The sequence below is a fragment of the Lipotes vexillifer genome, unplaced genomic scaffold, assembly GCF_000442215.2.
Source record: "Lipotes vexillifer unplaced genomic scaffold, Lipotes_vexillifer_v1.1 scaffold809, whole genome shotgun sequence".
Lineage (NCBI taxonomy): Eukaryota > Metazoa > Chordata > Mammalia > Artiodactyla > Lipotidae > Lipotes > Lipotes vexillifer.
In genome coordinates this window covers 703,627-725,054 of record NW_006788521.1, presented here as the reverse complement: position 1 = coordinate 725,054, position 21,428 = coordinate 703,627, and the positions used below count along the sequence as shown (strand labels likewise).

The following is a 21,428-nucleotide window of genomic DNA, read 5'->3' as shown; positions in this document are numbered from 1 at the left end:
TTTTTTTTTTTTGCGGTACGCGGGCCTCTCACTGTCGCGGCCCCTCCCGCCGCGGAGCACAGGCTCCGGACGTGCAGGCTCAGCAGCCTTGGCTCACGGACCCAGCCGCTCCGCGGCACGCGGGATCCTCCCAGACCAGGGCACGAACCCGTGTCCCTCGCATCGGCAGGCGGACTCCCAACCACTGCGCCACCAGGGAAGCCCTAAACCATTGGTTTTTATATGACTTGGTTTATGTTATACAAGTGTCGTATAGAAGACCCGGATAAATTTTCAATGAGTTAATATGCTAAGTGGTATTCTTTTGAGTACAGGTAAAATAAAAACAGTATCTGTAAGTACTTTAAGGTTCATAACACAGCCATCATCTTGTTAATCTCTGTAACAATCCCATTAGGGAGGCTGTACCACCAACCATATTTTAAGTGTAAAGAAACAAGAACAGAGAAGTTAAGTGACTTGACCGAGGTAGGACTCAAATGTAGGCCTCCTCTATATGAGGACTGAGAATCTTCTATCAAACAACCACATCTCTATTAAAATATTTAGAAATGAGTGAGGTAATTCATCCTGCAGTAGGACTTCAAATCACCCTCTAACTGTGAAATTTAATCTTTGGACATTAAAAAAGAGGGTTATTTAAATGAATTTTGAAAAGAAAAGGTCTAGTTTGAATTAATACCTGTATTGCTTAAATTTTTCATATATGAAGAAACATTTCCATTTTTAATCACTGTATTTAACATCTCAGAAAGCTGATAAAAATTTAATATCTGTGGTAGTTACAAGGTTTATATGTTTATTAATACTATGGAAAGGTGAGAATAGAGTCAGAAAGCATGTCTGTTCTTGGAAAGGTTCCTAGCTGTATGCCCTTATAAATGCCTTGTCATAGCCATCTCCTGGGTCTTAAATACCACTAATGTTCTTGGTAGACACAGTCACAAATGAGCAGCAATATTACCCATTTCCTTTAACCTACCTAGGATTAACCCACTTTCCTTGATGTGCTGACAAAGACCAAACTCAATTCAAAACGAATTTCTCATAGGTCAAAAATTTTCTTTCAGAGATTAATTCCCAAGTATTTAGGATCATCTAATGCTGGCATTTCTATAGGGATATATCATAATTCTCATAGTCAATTAACATTTTCTTTTCTTTTTTTTTTTTACCACACTGCTCAGCTTGCAGGATCTTAGTTCCCTGACCAGTGAAAGCACCAAGTCCTAACCGCTGGACCATCAGGGAATTCCCCACAGTCAATTATACTATACTCTGGAGTGAAAAAAAAAAAACTCTTCCTTCCGAATAACAAAGTATTTCAACATTGGGTTATTTAAAATATTCAGACAATTATTTTAAGTTCATTTTTGAGACATATATCAGTAATTTTAAAAAACCAAAATGAATACTTACAATACATCCCTGAAGTCTCCAAACACATACATATGCCTAAAGCTGTCAATAGCTATTACAGGGCAATCTGCTGGAGTTTTCTGTATATGCAGAAGAGGATGTCTAAATTTGTCACAGTCAGCATGTAAAAAGTTTATTGTACCTTTAAAAGAAATAGAATTTGGAGAGGTAGATTAGAATATTCTTTTGAGAGTCAAAAGAGGAAGAGGACATGCAATCAGCTAAGACATTTCTGTCTAGCATAACAGCGCTCACACAGTGTATTCTCATAAGTTTGCAAGTTCATAAAAAGTGACATACTAAAAAAAACCCAACATGCTTTAGAGTAATGTAGACCACAAAAACTAAAACCTAAATATTACAACACTTTGAAAAGGTAGGATCTTAATTCTTAGGGCAGAGAGTATAATTTCCTTAAAAATTATAGGAACTCAACCCCAATTCAAATGCTATAGTGAATTTTTCAATTTTCTTTAAGTGGGTAATCATTTGCTCTGCAGATTACCCAGGTCTGGGGAACAAGTTCCAGAAACTGATATATGATCTGTTCTCATAGGGTCATCTTCATTTCATCAAGGATGCCCTTCCAGTCCCTACTGGTTGACTTTTAACCCAATTCAACCCCAAAAATATTTACAGTGACTAATATGGGCATGGCTCTATACAAAGCCTTCAGTTTATTTTGTTTGACTTTCTTCTCTAACTACAGAGGGAAAGCTGGTGATACCTCAAATTCCTTTTTGATGCTTTGGAGAAGTCTGCAGAGAACTACTCAACTTTCTTTCACTTGGAAATATAGTAAATGTTAATCTGACTGTGTAAGTTCTCTCAGCAGTATTTCTAGGACTATTAGAAAAGGACCAGAGAAGTATCAAGGTGCTGGAAGAAAGTGCCTAAAACTGACACTGTCCGCCATGACCCCACTTTTCATGCTGTTTGATTTTAGAGAGCTAAAAGAGTCAGGGATTTTTTGTTTTTGTTTTTTTTTAAAAGCTATTGCTTCATGTTATCTCTACTGACGCCTCCCATCCCCATGTTTTCATGTAAATTCAGGAGTTGAGTAGAGTTAAAATAATTTGTTAAGTTTTTAACCCAAATATGTTTATGTATTAATGTAATGGAAAAGGGAGAAGGTAAAAAAATACAGAAAGGAAGGATATAAACAAACACCTTAATCTGTCTACCTTTTTCACTTATTAATTGTCGGGCTACTTCATTCTGGAATATTTCTAAACTCTCTGTATCTTCTTTCATGTGGAAGAGTATGAGAAAAGGCAGTCCTTCTTCAGTCAATTCCTGTATAGAGAAGTATTCAGTGAGAATTATCAGGCCTCTCCATTCAGCTCTAGCTATTTTCTAGGTAGGAACAATTTTAAACCCAGCCCACATAACATGCAACAGCTGCAACATCCTAGGAAAGAGATCAAATGGTGTAAATAAATGCCTTAATGCAAGAAGGAACGCATGCCCTCCACCTGAAGTATCCAAGCACTCAGAGGACTCACATGTCCTGCTGTACTGTAGATGCTGACCTGCCTTAAAGTAACCACTGGGCTGACCTGTTAGCTAGTATTGAATGAAGCCATGACATTTAAAACGTGAGTTGACCAAAGGAGGAACTATGCTGATTCTTTTTCAAGATGTTGATTTTACGAGGGGATAAACAGTCTTCACGGATAACACTGAAAAACTGAGTGTACCAGCAATAAATAAATCTAACTGATTTGCAAACTTATGCTTATTCTAAGGTTTATTGCAAAAACCACTCCACTTACATGAGACCTACCAAAAGCTGAAAAGTGTGATTAAGAACAAAAGACAAAAACCCCATAACATAGCCAGTTTTCAACCAATACACAATTTATCAACATTATTAACAAATACTTGCCACTATATATATGTATGTTTATATACCTTGTATGTATACATACACAAAAACATCTTGAAATTTTTGTTACTTAAAAAAATTTTATTATTGTTATTGGAGAATACAAGAGAAATGTGATAAGTAGACAGCATATTTTGATCATTTATTCTCTCTGACAAATGCTAAGTTCTGACTCATAAAAAAAGTCCAGAAAGGCCTCATAATAAAATCATTTCCATTAACAATTCTTTTGCTTATCTCTCTATAATTTAGGAACTGCCTCAGCAGAAAGCACACATGTCCTTACCCTAAAAAAACTGAAACTGGAACCTATTTTATAGGATAAGAGTTTTCTTCTGGTTCCTGTCTCCATGTTTAAGCCTGTTCCACTCACACACGGGATAAATGATTAAGCTTTTCATCAAGTTCACCTTTTTTTGTTAACTGAGATATATAGTCGGCCTTCCATATCCACAGGATCCACGACTGGTTGAATCCATAGATGTGGAACCCACAAATACTGGAGGGCCAACTGTAAGGGACTTGAGCATCCGAGGATTTTGATATCCGTGGGGGTCTGGGAATCAACTCCCGGCAGAAAGCAAGAGATGACTGTAATTCAAATACCGTAAAATGCAGCATTTTAAAGTGTACAGTTTGGTGGGTTTTATTATATTCACAAGGTTGCAAGCATCAACACTATCTAATTCCAGAACATTTCATCACTCCTAAAAGAAATCCACAGTCATTAGCAGTCACTTCCCATCTCTCTTCCCCCCAGCTCCTGGCATCACAATGATGTTTTAGCAAATGGATTTAGAATTTCTTCTTCCTCACTTTTTATCTCTTGTGCTCACATTTTTTCTTTCCCAACACATTAATTGCAACTACTCCTCCATGGTTCTGTCTTTGGACTTCTCTGCTCTAGCCTGGCAACTTCAACTAGGTCAACAATCTCAGTCACCAACTCAAATTGGTCCCTTACTTATATCTCCAAGTCTAGTTCCAGTACCTTCAATGCTCAACATAAATGCACTGTCCCCTCCTCTTAATTCCCTATTTCCATTAGTACTTCTCTTTCTCTTTTATCCCTTTTCAGGACTGATATGCCACTTTTAGAAAGCCATTCCTGATTCTATCCCATTTCTGCCAAAGGTAGAACTGAGTTCTCTCCTCTGAACTCTCAGAACATTTTCTCAGTGCCCCTCATGTGGCATGTGGCATGGGGCATGTCTTTATATTGTCTGTACATGTGAACTACTGGATTGAAAACCCCTTAAAGACAGAGAATCTTATTTCACTTCTCCTTTGCTCACAGATTTTTGTACACAATATGTAATCAACCTATGACTGAATAAATGAAGACACAAATGTTGCTGAATAAACACTAATTGGGAAAGAAAACTCAGCAGTTACCTTTTGGAAAATTTAAGAGCTAAGAAGTTAAAAGTAGAAACAAATATATTATTTATTAGTAATAAACAAAATTACTAATTTTGTAAGTAAACAAAAAATTTTTTGTTTATACAAAAAAACACAAATATGGATGAAATAACAGCTGTTAAGAGGCAAGTAATAAACAGATTAATAGTTCGAAACTATGTGAATTAGTCTGCTAAACTAATTTATCAGTACATACATTAACATAGTAGCTGGTAGTTTATGCTGCTAGAGCTTCCAAGTGTACCCATGTCCACATCCATACCAACATATTCTTTACCCAGCAGGTATTAAAGGATTCAGGAGAGGGATAGCAAGACAACCAGATTCAGAGGTTAACAAATCTTTCCCCACAGTTTAAAGGATTTATGGGTAGTTGGTTACAACATGTAATAAATGTAAAGAATTACTAAATGTGCCACAACTACCACAGGGTGGGAGGCAGGGCTGGGGGAGGATGGACAGAACCCTGTTTAATTAAGATTTTCCAGCTCCATAACTTTAAATTCTGTTTTGAAAGTATCCCTGTAAGAACTGTCAAAGCAGGTGAATAATCATGACAGGTTACTAGATCTTTCTAAGCCTCTAAGGACTAAATGATACAATAAAAATGTAAGTTAATTCAGCTAAACATACCTGAAACCCTGAGAACTGAGAAAAGTAGAAGGGATGTTCATTTGATAAAAACTAAGACAATAAGCGAGCAAGCAAGCTTTACTGGAACACAACCATACTTATTTATGTACTATCTAGGGCTGCTTTTGTGCCACAACTGCCAAGTTGAGTAGTTGCAACACAGACTATATGAACTGCAAAGCCTAAAATATTTACTATCTGACTTTTTACAGAATTGCCAACCTCTGACTTGGTGGGGATTATATGGGTGTGTTTACTCTGTGATAATTTCTTGAGTTGTGTATTCAATACCTGAGCTATGCACTTATAATTCTTTGAAGTAAGTATGCATACAGAAAGGGATTTTTTAAACTTTTTTTAAAATGCTTTTTAAAAATTACATTATTAGACTGAGGGTTTTGAAAATGAAGAAGTATAATGAAATGAAAGGTATGTTTCAAATACAGTAAAGAACAGAGAGATGCACCTCACAGACACAGCTCTTTGTACTTGCTCCTCCAACTTCTTAGGTTTTTGTGTTTTGTTTTTGTGGGAGTTGTTCAGAGTTTGGGATGGGCTTTATTTCAGCCACATGGGATCACTGAGGACAGTTACATGATAACTGCTAATTGCCTTCATTATTTACGATGGAAAGAGAACTCAGTTTCATTCTTTTAGGATAGACAGGAATCAGAAAAACCTTCTTATACCAAAGGATTATTCACTGTATGTAATTAATTGTAACTAAAATCTGCAGAGCATTGCTTCTAAAGCAATCCCCTTAAACAAGGATCTTCAACCAAGGGTGGGATCAGAATCACCTGAGAGGCACTTTCAAACTCATTTTCAAGGCTGTCATGAACCACTGCTATTGCAGGAAATACAACAGTGGGGTTCTGGGATAGCAGAGGTGGAGAACCATTGGCCTGTATTATGGAAATAGCTATATGTACTTGTTCACTGTAAGATTTTTATAACTGATAAGTTCTGTGGTAAAATAGTAAAATGGGTGGAGGAAGCTTGCTCTTTCGGAAATCTTAATTAAAAATAACAACACACATTAGAAAGTCCGTACCTCTCCATTTTCAAATGTTATTTCTCGGACAAGAGGAACACATTTATCTTGAATCCAATTGTAAGTCCCATCAAAATTTGTCATAGATCCCAAGTACACCATATCTGGAGCAGAATGCTGTTATAAAAACAAAGAAAAAAAATTAAACAAATCTAACCTGTGCTAGCATTCTTAAAGCTATCTATGAGCCCAGAAAATCTACACAGGATACAAAAGAAACAAAAAACATGGAACTTCTGAGAAAGAGGGCTATAGATGGTAATAAGCTGATAACTCTGTGATTATCGGGGACCTGATTATCCAACCTGTGATGTGTAAGCCTTCTGCTTTCCCTTGGATTTGCGTCAATTAAATGTTTACCAGTATCTTCATCAATAGCAGGCAGACATTGTGAAAATTATCCTAATGATTTAATTTAGCTACCTCTCCCTTCAAAAATGTTAGAAGAAAATTTGGAGACTTCCAGTGAAAAAGCCTTGAAAAATACATGATACTATATAAATCTAAGGTATGGCTATCTCTAAAATTAATTAACTGCAGTATGTTTCCACATTCACTCAAAATCGTATCTATGAAGTGCCTAAAATGATGGTAAATAGCTAACATTACCTAAGCCAACTTACTGTGACCAAGCACTGTTTTACCACTGTAAACACCTTGTATGTGTTGACTCAATTAATCCTCGAAACATCCCCATAAAGCAGGTACCAGTATTATCATGGCTGGTTTTACTAATGAACAAACTAAAGCGCAGAGAAGCTAATAAACTTTCCCAGAGTTATACACCTAGGAAGGTAGCAGATTCTTTTTTTTTTATTGAAGTATAATTGATTTACAATGTTGTGTTAATTTTTTCTATAGAGCAAAGTGACTCAGTTATACATATATATGTATAAGAATATATATATATATTCTTTTTCATATTCTTTTCCATTACAGATATTGAATATAGTTCCCTGTGCTATATAGCAGGACCTTGTTTATCCATCCTATATACAGTAATAGTTTGCCTCTGCTAATCCAAAACTCCCATTCCTTCCCTCCCCTACCCACTCTCCCCCTTGGCAACCACAAGTCTGTTCTCTATGTCTGTGAGTCTGTTTGTAGGTATGTTGATTTGTACTATATTTTAGATCCCACATATAAGTGATATGGTATTTGTCCTTCTCTTTCTGACTTAACTTCCCTTAGTATGATAATCTCTAGGTCCATCCATGTTGCTACAAATGCCACTATTTTATTCTTTTTATGGCTGAGTAATATTCCATTGTATATATGTACCACATCTATATCCATTCATCTGTCGATGGATATTTAGGTTGTTTCCATATCTTGGCTATTGTAAATAGTGCTGCTATGAACATAGGGGTGTGTGTATCTTCTTGAATTATGGTTTTGTCTGGGTATATGCCCAGGAGTGGGAGTGCTGGATCATACGGCAACTCTATTTTTTGTTTTTTAAGGTACCTCCATATTGTTTTCCATAGTGGCTGCACCAATTTACATTCCCACCAACAGTGTAGGAGGGTTCTCTTTTCTCCACACCCTCTCCAGCATTTGTTACTTGTAGGCTTTTTAGTGATGGCTATTCTGACCAGTGTGAGGTGGTAAGGAAGGTGGCAGATTTGACATTAAAACAGTCTCATTCCAGAGCCTGTGCTCTTAACAAGAAAACTACACTGAGAGACACATAGATTCTGATAATCCAGAGATGGTCACACTATGTAAGCTATTATTAAAGAAATACAATTGCAGAGAATACAGGCAAATACCTATATGAATTCAAAATAGGAAATGAGCTTTCTAAGCAAAAAATTCATTCATATGACTACAGAAAAGTTAACTTCAGTGTGTCAAAACACAACAAAAAAAAAACACATTAAAATAAAAACTATGAATTAAAAAAAAAAAATCCATAGATTTCTATTTGTGTGTGTGTGTGAAAATTGCAATGACAGACAGTTATGTCAATTTGGGGTGACAATACTGTGATTTCTGTCTTCTTTGTGGCTACCATCACCTGGGCCTAAACAGCTACTTCTAAGTTTCGACACACCTAACTTCTTAGCCAAGGGTTAAAAACAACTTAGCACTCCTTAGTATCTGGCAAGTACCAGGTGAACTTATACCCCAGGAGATTTGGGAGCTTGGCTAGTCTCACTCAAGTTGGAGTAATGATCACAGACCACGGAAGCCTTTTTTTTAATTTGAGTCCCAGGCCAAAGGCAAAACAGAGAGGTGAAAAAGGCCTGGGGATCAGGGGATCTCTAGTCCCAGCTCTGCCACTAAATGCCTGAGTGACTTTAGGCTTGTGTCCTCATCTTTACTTTGAAAGGTTTAGATTAGCACAAAATGATGCCTTAAGGTTCCTTTCTATATTAAAACTTTATGATTCTGTGAACATTAAGATGTACAAAACTACAGATTATACTATATATGTATTTAAATTATATTAAAAATTATACACTAATGGGCTTCCCTGGTGGCGCAGTGGTTGAGAGTCCGCCTGCCGATGCAGGGGATGCGGGTTCGTGCCCTGGTCTGGGAGGATCCCGCGTGCCACAGAGAGGCTGGGCCCGTGAGCCATGGCGGCTGGGCCTGCACGTCCGGAGCCTGTGCTCCGCAGTGGGAGAGGCCACAGCAGTGAGAGGCCCACGTACCGCAAAAAATAAATAAATTAATTAATTGATTAAATAAAAAATTAAAATTATACACTAGGAAATAGCAACTTACCCCTGGTGGTTTGTAGATTATGTTGTCTCCACTGTATCTTTCTGGTTTTGAAACAGCTCTAATGGAAAGAGAGCAGTAATAATATTTTTTAAGAAAACTAATAGCAGCAATATACCTGAATGAAGCAGAATTCCCTAGCTGTTTTGCAACATATGAACTATAACAACTTGAAATATATACTTGTCCATCTTCTTTTCTACTTATAAGATTATGCAATACCGGGCTTCCTTGGTGGCACAATGGTTAAGAATCCACTGGCCAATGCAGGAGACACGGGTTCGAGTCCTGGTCCAGGAAGATCCCACATGCCACGGAGCAACTAAGCCTGTACGCCACAACTACTGAGCCTGTGCTCTAGAGCCCGTGAGCCACAACTACTGAGCCCACGCGCCACAACTACTGAAGCCCGCACGCCTAGAGCCTGTGCTCCACAAGAGAAGCCACTGCAATGAGAAGCCCGCGCACCACAACGAAGAGTAGTCCCCACTCACCGCAACTACAGAAAGTCCGCACGCTACAACGAAGACCCAACACAGCCATACATACATACATACATACATAAATAAATAAAGATTATTCAATACCAACAAAAGCATACATTTAAAGGAAAAATTTAATATGAGGCAGATTTTTTTAAAGGGAAATTTTAGTTAGCTGTTTTTGTGACTCAGTATTTTATCTGTGGATTGGCAGTTTTGGCACTAAATAGCTGTTTTTGACCCCAGATTGTTTCTAGTAACTGAGGATCAAGGTCATTTATGTAGTCACATAAACCAGTCACACAAACATATTATCTGATTGTTAAGTCAGACTCAACCATGAATTCTCTTTTACATTATTAAAACCAAAACTTCTAAAAAAAAATAGATGAAATGAAATAACCTACACATCATTGGAATATAGTTCCATAAATAACTAATTTTTTGTTTATTTGTTTACTATTTCCCATGCCTGGTACAGGCACATAACGGGTGAATAAATATTTGGTGAGTGAATTCTACAACAAATTCTAAGTCAAAATGGGTAACTTTTTCCTCTCTCTAAATTATATTTGGATTAATTGAACCCTGATTTATCTCCAGGTTCTGACTACAGTAGTCAGGAGACAGGGGCAAGCAGTACTAAGCTAGATTGATGACACTGGAACAGAAAGGAAGAACATGCTCCATTCATTCACTCATTATTTGCTATGTGCTTCCTTTGTACCAGCTAAGTTCTTGGCACTTGGTACACAGCAGTGAACAAACCTGACAACATCCTCTCATGGAGCTTCCATTTTTGTGGGGAAAAACAAACAACTAGATATTTTTCTCTTGGGTGGTTAAAAACAAACAAAAAAAGGTGCTATGAGGAAAAATAAATGGATAAAGAATGACAAGTTGGATGATGATAGTGCTATTTTATACACAGCTATCAGGAAAGATCTTTCTGATGAGATGATATCTGGACAAAGCACTATGGATAGAGACAGTAAGGGCAAAGGCTCTGCTGCAGAAGTGTGCTTGCAGTGTTTGAGGAATAGCAAGGGGCCAGCATGGCTGGAAACAGTATTACAAAAAGCACGGGGGAGAAGTTCTTTCATTATTTACTCTCTACAATGATCTTCAAAAAACACTGATAATGTTTACAATAAAACACACATAAAAAACCTATAGAAGCATTTAAAACAAAGAAAAAGGTCACAAAATGAAGAGGACATACTATGCCAGAAATCAAAATAGGTACCACAATAGAGTCTACCAGTTACAGGCCAAAGAAAAGACAAAAATAATATTGTATAACATCAAAGGATGGGGGAAGATAACCTCCAATGAGAAGAAGGAGTCAAAGACAGAACCATAAGAATGATTCTATTTTGAAAGAGAAAGAAAAAAAAAAAACAAGATAAAGCCAGAGAAGTCAGAAAGGTAAGGATCAAACCAGGGAGTTCAACATAAAGTGTAGACACAGCAGAAAAAGGACAGGGTAGGGGCTTCCCTGGTGGCGCAGTGGTTGAGAGTCCGCCTGCTAGTGCAGGGGACGCGGGTTTGCGCCCCGGTCCGGGAGGATCCCACGTGCCGCGGAGCGGCTGGGTCTGTGAGCCATGGCCGCTCAGCCTGCGCATCCGGAGCCTGTGCTCCGCGGCGGGAGAGGCCACAACAGTGAGAGGCCCGTGTACAGCAAAAAAGAAAAAAAAGAAAAAGAAAAAGGACAGGGTAGTTGAGGGTCACATCCTTCAGAGAAATTGAGGAGGATTAAGATTGAAAAAAGGCCACTGGATTTGTTAATTAAGTCATTTCGTGACTGTGTAGAGAGAAGTTTCTTTAGGGTAATGGAGGTAAAAGTTAGCTTCCAGGAGGTTAAGGTATTTTAACTGGTTAGTTAAAGTATGAGAAATTCAAGGTAGCCAAGCAAAACTAATCTCTGAAAAAAAATTGAGAATGAAAAGAAAGAGATGAGATTATAGCTCAAGAGATAGAAGGGACAGATCAGGAAAGAGAATCATGTTTTTGGAAAAGGAAAGGAGTTCATGAAAAGGGTCAGGTTGAAAATATGAGAAAGCAAGAACAACTGATGGATCAAAGCCCCAGAGGATTTTGAAGGGATAATTACAAGGAAACAAGTAAAGAGGTTAGCCGTGGAAAGGAGCATTGTTCCTCTGAGACAGGGAAGGCAGAAGAAAAGGTGGTGGAGAGCCAGAGATGAGTAAAGATGATGAAGTTCATGGTCATTAATGAGAAACACTGTGTTGTTTCAGTTTGGAAACCCCACAGGTTAATAAGCATTTTTTGTGACACAGGATAGTGTTAGTGAATGAGCTGAACAAAATATGAGACCTAACCTGTCCAACCTTTTCCTCTTACCCACATTTGGAAATAGAATATAGTACAGAAAGAATAATTAACAGACTTAAACTCTTAGAAAGAGGTCAGAGATAGGTGTAAAACTTTGTTGGTGGGCTTCCCTGGTGGTGCAGTGGTTGAGAGTCCGCCTGCCAATGCAGGGGACACGGGTTCGTGCCCCGGTCCGGGAAGATTCCACATGCCGCGGACCGGCTGGGCCCGTGAGCCATGGCCGCTGAGCCTGCGCGTCCGGAGCCTGTGCTCCGCAACGGGAGAGGCCACAATAGTGAGAGGTCCGCATACCACAAAAAAAAAAAAAAACAAAAAAACTTTGTTGGTGACTTTAAGAGGACTGAGATAATCTTTGGAGAGGTCATCTTCAGAAAACGACCACACACAACAAGAATTTAACATGACAGCTGAGCTGACCCGACCCACTAACACACTCTCAGGCTACTTACCCAAATGCAGCCAGAAAGGCACAATCATCATGCAAAATATTTGCTACTCTTTCAAAAACTCTATAGTTTTCTGAATCCTTCTGCTCAAAATATCCAATGATATTTCTTTTGCTGCGCTGTAAAATAAAGTATGTAATTACTTTATAAACATATATAGTTCTTTAAGAATAATGTTATTGCATTTACCCAGCTGCTGTTCAATTATCTCCAAACGAAGTATGACTATAAATGCATAATTGGCTTTTAACACCTAGTCCAAAACTATTAAAGATTACATTAGGTTGAAAACAGTCAACTATCATCTAATATAATAATTTCCTTCCAACATTTTATTTTAAAATTTCAAGAAATACATAACTGTTTAATCAGTGACAGTCCTTCCTAAATAAGATGACTAATTCTAAGATGTGTTAAAATAATACATCAATTCGTAATGTGTGACTGTTGGTAGAGACTCCACTGTGGGTCTCTCACGCTTCTACATAAGGGTCTCCACTAAGCAAACTACGGAAACTTTGTTTGTGTATGCCTGACATTAACTTCTATTTCTTCATAATTCAGGCTACCCTTTGCCCTCAATTAATTCAAATTAGTACAACTTTACTGTACTGCTATATACATTTTATCCAAAGGTTCAGTAAAATATTAGCATTTCCCTTGAGAATTAATTCAAGAAAAATTCAACTTGTTATGTGTGTGTGTGTGTATATATATATATATATATATATATATATATAAAATCCACTGCAATGAACTATAAGAAAATGCCAGATTCTTTGATTGCATAAGAATTTGTTTACATTAATCAGGCAGGCTTCATTTGATCCAGCAAAAGTTAATGACTTACGTCAAGAGTGGTGATTTCTGCTAAGTCATGAAGTTCTTGAATGGGGTCACTTTTTTGTTGCCTGATGTAATCTGCAAGTGCTTTCACTGATCGCTGACCCCTGTATTCTCTCTTCATCATCATCCCATTACGAAACAATTTGAGGGTTGGGTATTTGCTTATCCTATATCTCTGGGCTATATCAGCTAAAAGAATGAAAAAAAAAAAAGTAACGTCACCCTCAAACTTAGCTGAATGGGCCCATTCAGTCAAAAATCTTACAAAAATCTTACAACAGTCAAAAATCTTACAATTACTTAGGGAGAACAGTTTGGTTCATATAATTCTTTTCCAGTATTAGACAAAAAAAGAGTTTATACTGGTTAAGAGGCCAGGCTCCAGATATATATTACCTGGTTTAAATCCCAAAGCTATTTACTGTATGTGTGAACTTGTAAGGTGTATCAACTCTCCATGCCTTAGTTTCTCATCTGTAGGGATAATAATTTCTACTACATAGAGTTGTTTTAAGGACTAAATGAGACAATACAAATGCATGACAGAGTAAACTCTAAATAAATGTCAGTATTATTATAGATACAGTCTAGAAAAAAGTTGGAATATACAAAATTCCAATTTTGAAAACAGTTATTCAAATCACTTTATATTGTGAGGATCTCTTACAGTATTTAATAAAAGGGAATTAAATGTAAATTAAAATCACTCTTAAAGGCTAAAATCTAATATTAGATTCTTTGCTAGTAGAAGAATTTATAATCCCACATATGCAAATTTTGTGTAAGCTAATACAATTAAGAGCAAAACTCAGCAGTATACACCAAAAAAAAAAATCCCTTTATTATGACCTATGGGTATACTCTCACACAAATCATTAAAATTAGGATTTATAGCCTCAAAATAAGAAACTAAGTAAAAATGTATGCTGATCTCACTTTTAGGAATCACAATTACTAAGATACTGACTCAATCAGAATGGAAAAGCTTTTAAATTTTTCTGCTGTTACTTCCAAGAGGTAGCAAATAGGAGTAATCAATGGTTTCTAGACATTGGTAAAGCTCATATGTCATGCTAGTCACATGTATGAGAATGATAAAAGATACACTACATTTTTAGAGTGAAGGGGATCTGAGAGAGCACAAGTAGCTTAAAACAGATGAAAAAAAGAATTTTTTTAACTGAGTTTTAAAATGAGGGCAGAATTCTAAAATGGTGGCCAAAAAAAAAAAACCACACATGAAAATTCTCTAGCCCCACCTCCATTCCTAGTAGTTACAAAACAAAAACAAAACAAATAGAACTGCAATAAACTCTGTTAACCATCTTAATTTTCTAGATTAGATGGTAGAAACAACTGTACCAGAGGGTATATATGTATATGTGTGCTGACAGCTTCACAGGTGTATACATAGGTCAAACTTAATCTGTACATTTTACAATTAATTCTAGGTTAGCTATACCTCAAAAAAGATTTTTAAAAATCTAAATGAATACTGACTATACAAAACAACAACAATAATTATGCCTTATGGAGTTTGACACAAATTAGAATACATAATAACAACAACAACATATAAACTGGGGGAGGGGATGTAAGCAGGTTAATGATTCTAAGTATTCTAAGGTCTTCACACTGCCTAGGAAAAGCTAAAAATACTTATACTATTTCGATAAGTCAAGGTTGCATTTTTTCCTAAGATAAGAAATCAAAGAATACTAAAACGGTGTATTAGAAGTTAAGGATGGAATACGGGTTCTCAGAAGGGGGTATGGAGAAAAGACTATGCAATTAAGATCACATAACACTTTGTTGAACTCCATGGAGGATTTATAAAGGGGAAATATACTTGACTATTAAAATTCTTTAAACAGAAGACAGATATGAGCAAACAGACAGAACCACTGGTCATACATGAGATCGAGGAGAATATTTTATTCACCAAATCACAGAAATCTGAAATAATATTAAGATACCTTAATATACAAGTATTTAAATAGACATTAATCTGTTTGGTTTAGGAGTTAATACTTTTTGAAGCAGAACACTAGTGGATATATCAGCCATAAGCCCTTTTTCAACCTGATAAATTAATGAGAAAACGTGCCTTTGAGTTGTTGTAAAAATGGTGGTTCTATTACCTGATCAAGGAATTAATTAGATTAAACTGGTACTAGAAATTCAGGGGTAAGAGTGGTTGTATAAGCAAGTAGAAGTCTTTTAAGATAAACAGAGGCACCTGTTATAAGGCAAAGGCCACAAAGGCTTAGGCTTAAACTACTGAGTAGAAAATCAGCCCAAAGAAATAATAAAAAGTCCGGAACTTTACCTTCCTAACTAAAAAACTCATTCAGTCACCAGAACACTACACACTGAAACCTAGCATACTGTAAAATGAATTTTTGCAGTGACATATAAATGAAAAAGGTTTTAATAAAAATGCTGTTAAAATTAGGTTAAATAGTTCTATAATACTAGCCAATGCTACAATGCTGTGGTCTGGAATGTGGAAAATGTCTTTTTAGAAGTTCCTATTCCCCCCAAATATCCATCAGTAGGAGACTGGTTAAATGAAGTACAGTACACCCATACAATGAAGTCTAAGCTGTTATATAAAGGAATGAAAAAGATCTCTTTGTGCTACTAAGGAGCAATCTCCAAGATACACTGTGTTAAGTGAAAAAAGCCAGGCGCAGAAAAGGTGAAAGAAATATGGAGAAGAAACTTGGAAAATAAGTAGGAATATATATATGTATATATACGTGTGTGTGTGTGTGTGTGTGTGTGTGTGTGTGTGTGTGTATCTTTACGATGCTACCTCCTCCAAAAAACAACATCAATAGAAGAAAATGGAAGGAGAAGTCAGGAATGGAATTCATATCTCCCTGACTATACCTTGGTTTTACAGTTTTGACTTGGAACCAAGGAAATGTTTAATAGTAAAACAAAATTAGATTAAAAAATTTTAATACTGTAATTATTATTTTGAACTAAACATGCACAAATTATAGATAAAGCACACGAGTAATCACGCTAATGCTATTAAGAATCAAGATTTCAGCATAAGGAAAAAAGATACAAATATAAAATTGAGGGAATTAAGTAAAAACCCTGTAATATTTAGTTTGAATTGAAACTACCAGCAAAAATTCATGATCTGTTTTCCTCCTTCAAAAATACATATTTCTAAGCTCTTTCCACTGAGAGCTTCATTGGCTAATTCTACTAAATATTTAAGGAAGAAATAATTCCATTTCCACACAAACTTTTCTTGAAAATTGAAGAGAAGGAATTACTTCCCAACTCATTCTGTGAGGCCAGCATTACCCTTATACAAAAACCAGACAAAGACATTATAAAAAAATTACAGACCAATATACCCAATAAACAAAATCAGAGGACCTACACTAGTGGACTTCAACACTTAGTGTAAACCTACAGGAATCTAGATGGTGTGATACTGGCATAAAGACAGACGATAGACAAATAGATCAATGGAAGAGAGTCCAGAAACAGACCCACATATACATGTAGAAGTGATTTTTGACAAAGGTGCAAAAGTAAAATCTAACTATATACTACTTATAAAATATACATCTAAACATAAGGATGCAAAAACTTTAAAATTAAAAGGATGGGAAAAAATATTTTATATAAAACTAATCAAACAAAATCTCATATAGCTATATTAATAGTAAATATGTACACATTAAGGCAAAAAGCATTACTACAGATCAAGAAGGTCCCTTCATACTAATAAAAAGTTCAATTCCCCAGGCAGATGTAACAATTTTGAATTTCTATGTGTCAAATAAAAACCTAAAAATACATAAAGTAAAAAATGACAGAACTACAAGGAATATCTATAATCATGGTGGGAGATTATTATCACACCTCTTACAGCAACTGATATAACAAATAAAATCAATAAAATATAGAGAATTTGAACAACACAACTAAGAAACCAGAATTATTTGACAGATGTATTATTCACTATCCCAAAGCTGCAACATACACATTTTTTGCAGGTATATATATCATATAAAAAACAAACATATGGGGCTTCCCTGGTGGTGCAGTGGTTGGGAGTCCGCCTGCCGATGCAGGGGACGCGGGTTCGTGCCCTGGTCTGGGAAGATCCCACATGCCGCGGAGCGGCTGGGCCTGTGAGCCATGGCCGCTAAGCCTGCGCGTCCGGAGCCTGTGCTCCGCAAAGGGAGAGGCCACAACAGTGAGAGGCCCACGTATAGCAAAAAAAAAACAAAAAAAAACAAAAAAAAACAAACATATGATGAATCACAAAAAAAGTCTCAACAACTTTCAAACGATTCAACTCATAATGAGAATAAAGTAACTTCTACATGCCATGGATCAAAGAAGAAATTACAAAGGGAAACCGGAAAATATTTTGAACTGAATGATAATGAAAAATACAAATCAGAACTTGCAGCGTGCAGCCAAAGCAATGCTTAGAATGAAATTTATAACATTAAAATGTATATGTTAGGGGGAAAAGGCTAAAAAACAAAAAAGTATTAATCTCAAAAAAATTCATAAAAGAACAACAAAAACAAAGAAGGAGTGAATGAAAAAGATAAAAGTGGAAATTAATGAAGTGGATAATAAATATACAATACAAAAAAGCCAAAATCTGGTTCTTTGCAAAGGCTACTATAATAAAATCAATAAAGTCCTGGAGAGACTAACCCAGAAAAAAAAAAGAGAAAAACACAATTTCAGGAATATAGCGGGAGTCTGCAACTCAGATAATATGAGAATATTATCAATAACTTAATGATGGTATGGAGATTTCGATAAAATGCAAAAATTCTCACAAAACCACAACTCACCAAACCAACACTAGAAAATATAACTGGTCCTAAAATTAAGGAAACTGAACCCATAATCCAAAGCCTTCTCACAAAGAAAACTCCATTCCTAGAAAACATTACCAGCAAATTCTACCAAACATTTAAGGAGCCAATAATGCTATTTATACAACCATTCAGAGAAAACAAAAAGAGGGGACATTTCCCAAATATGAGGTCAACATATTTCTGCGAAATCTGACAAGGAAATGATGAGAAAAGAAAAATACATGTTAGTCTCAATCAAGAACATACGATGCAAAACTTGAAAAGAAAGTATTAAAGTGAATTTAGCACTGTGTACAAAAGATAACACATCACAAGCTGGATTTAGCCTAGCACTTCAGTTTAATGCTTGAAAATCAATCAATGCAATTCATGACATTAACAGAATGAAAGAGAAAGGTTCTACTACTTCTCAAAAGAAACAGAAAAACATTTGGTAAAATCAACATCTACTCACACTTAAAAATTTTGTCAAACTAGGAATAGAAGGGAACTTCCTTAATTTAATAAAGGGTATCTAGATAAACAAATACCAAACAACTTGACAGTAAAACACTAAAAGCTATCCTGCTGATATCAAGAAAGAAATAAAAATGCTTGCCATCACTTCTACATAACACTGTACTAGAGTTCTTAGTGTAATAAGAAAAAGAAATAAATACACACACACACACAGGTAAAGAATTAAAATGTCATTATTTGCAGACAATCTTACTGAGTTCACAGAAAACCCAAAAGAGGATCTACGAAAAGATTTCCACTTCCAAGCAGGATATAGTAGGTAGCAGAAATTTACTGCTTCTGCTGTGATGACTAGGAAAAAAAATGACTTTTTTTTAAAGTCACATTTTTAAAGATACCAGAGACCATGAAACCAATGAAGACTAAATGAATTGAAATTCCAGAAAGGAAAGGACCATTCCTAAGTAAGCAAAAGCTCACTCACTGGCATTTATTTTTCCGCTAGGTTTCCTATGCAATATTCCTTTTAGAAATTAAATCTGCAACTCGTGCAGATTTAGTGCCAAGGATTACACCTGCATAGGCAGAGAGAAAGAGAAATCAGTAAAGCTATTTATAGTACCTGGGCTGGAATGGTGGACTGAAAGGGACCCTGAAACACACAGGAAGTTTTCCCCAGAGGATATTTACTGAGTACAGGGGTGGCATAGGAAGCTGGGGACTGAGCTAAAAAGACAGAGTAAAATCTCCCATGGCCTTGTAGTGCTTAGGAGATATTGTCTAATTGTATAAAGGCCTGCATCAACATCAAACATACAACCAAGACATTTGCCAGATCTTGAAGCTGCCTAGGCAAGGAAGCATCTAGATGTTGAAAACACCATTAATTTTTATGACAAACAGGAAGAAAGATACTGGTGACATATATGAGACAAATTATTAAAATTCAGAATATATAAAGAACAGTTACAAAAGGACCATCAAAAAGATAAATGGGCTAAGATTATCAGTCAATTTATGAAAGAAACACAAATGGCCAATAAACATGTAAAAACATGCTCAGTTGTAATTAAGAAGTAACAAATTAAAACTACCAGAGAACACATTTGGCCCATCCTATCAGCAAAATAACAATAACTTTTTAAGAATTTTTTAAATCAATATTATCAAGCCATACAAAGGGAAAATATACCCTACTAGGTCCAATTTAGGTGCACATTCAATGTTAATAAAGCTAAACTAGGGACTTCCCTGTTGGCGCAGTGGTTAAGAATCCACCTGCTAATGCAGGGGACACAGATTCGATCCCTGGTCCGGGAAGATCCCACATGCTGCGAAGCAACTAAGCCCATGCACCACAACTACTGAGCCTGTGCATCACAAATACTGAGCCCATGCACCACAACTACTGAAGCCCACGTGCCGCAAACACTGAAGCCAGTGCACTCTAGGGCCTGTGTGCCACAACTACTGAGGCCGCATGCTGCAACTACTGAAGACCGCACATCTAGAGCCCATGCTCCAGAACAAGAGAAGCCACCGCAATGAGAAGCCCGCACACAGCAACAAAGAGTAGCCCCTGCTCGCTGCAACTAGAGAAAGCCTGCACGCAGCAACGAAGACCCAACGCACCCAAAAAAAAAGAAAAAAAGCTAAACTAGACTAGCTGGTGCATGATTTGCCAAGGAATTTAATCCCCAAAGGATTTGGCAGAAAAAATATGCAATAGACCCAGAAAGAAATGAACTAGTGTAAGACGAAACAACCATTTTCTATTTGTGGCCTAAGGATCAGTATGAAATTGGACAGCAAGAGGCACTGCTAGAGACAATATAATGCTTTCAACTTCCTTAACTTGGTGAATTAGTGGGCATAATTGGAAAACAGTGTGCTAATAGCAAATATGCATAAAATAGAAGTGAAATAAATAAGGCTACAGATGGACTCCAGAGAGTCTTAAGTGCTAAATTAATGGTATTTGAATTTTATCCTACATGTGATAAGAAGTCACTGAGCAGCAAAGCTGGGCTTTAAAAATATTCACCTAACAGTGGTAGAGAACCAGGGAGACTAGTAAGGAAGTCACTATAATAGTCCTGAAGAAATAAGAGTCTGTTTACCAACTTAAAAGTACAACTTTTAGGTTGCCTTAAAATTCTAGTTATGGATAGAAAAAGATTTAACACTTAAAGACTATTAGAGGAATAGATACTTGCTTGCTTAATTCTCAAACAACATCATGACAGCAAGAACACTGCATAATGAAGTGGCTTTTAATTATTAAGAAGCAAAAACCTGGGACTTCCCAGGTGGCACAGTGGTTAAGACTCTGCCTACCAATGCAGGGGACATGGGTTCAAGCCCTGGTCCAGGAAGATCCCACAAGCTGTGGAGCAACTGAGCCCATGTGCCACAACTACTGAGCCTGCGCTCTAGAGCCTGCGAGCCACAACTGCTGAAGCCCGCACGCCTAGAGTCCATGCTCTGCAACAAGAGAAGCCACCGCAATGAGAAGTCCACGCGCCACCATGAAGAGTAGCCCCAGCTCGCCACAACTAGAGAAAGCCCGCGCATAGCAACGCAGCCAAAAATACATAAAAATTAAAAAAAAAAAAAAAAGCAAAAACCTTAAAATTGGGCTTTCCTGGTGGTGCAGTGGTTAAGAGTCTGCCTACCAATGCAGGGGACATGGGCTCATGCCCCGGTCCAGGAAGATCCCACATGCCACGGAGCAGCTAGGCCCATGAGCCATGGCCGCTGAGCCTGCGCGTACGGAGCCTGTGCTCCGCAACAGGAGAGGCCACAACAGTGAGAGGC

The 21,428-nt window shown here is 36.8% G+C and overlaps 1 protein-coding gene across 1 annotated transcript in view; it reads right to left on the bottom strand.

The window, feature by feature from the left end:
- ERP44 (endoplasmic reticulum protein 44) overlaps positions 1–21,428 on the bottom strand; it is a 90,178-nt gene that overhangs the window by 17,210 nt on the left and 51,540 nt on the right. Inside the window, exons 5-10 of the mRNA XM_007461643.1 lie at positions 13,280–13,464; positions 12,433–12,548; positions 9,150–9,207; positions 6,417–6,533; positions 2,604–2,715; positions 1,420–1,561 (exon numbers count right to left, since the gene is read on the bottom strand). Coding sequence (XP_007461705.1) covers positions 1,420–1,561; positions 2,604–2,715; positions 6,417–6,533; positions 9,150–9,207; positions 12,433–12,548; positions 13,280–13,464 — 730 coding nt within the window. The remainder of the gene's footprint in view (positions 1–1,419; positions 1,562–2,603; positions 2,716–6,416; positions 6,534–9,149; positions 9,208–12,432; positions 12,549–13,279; positions 13,465–21,428) is intronic.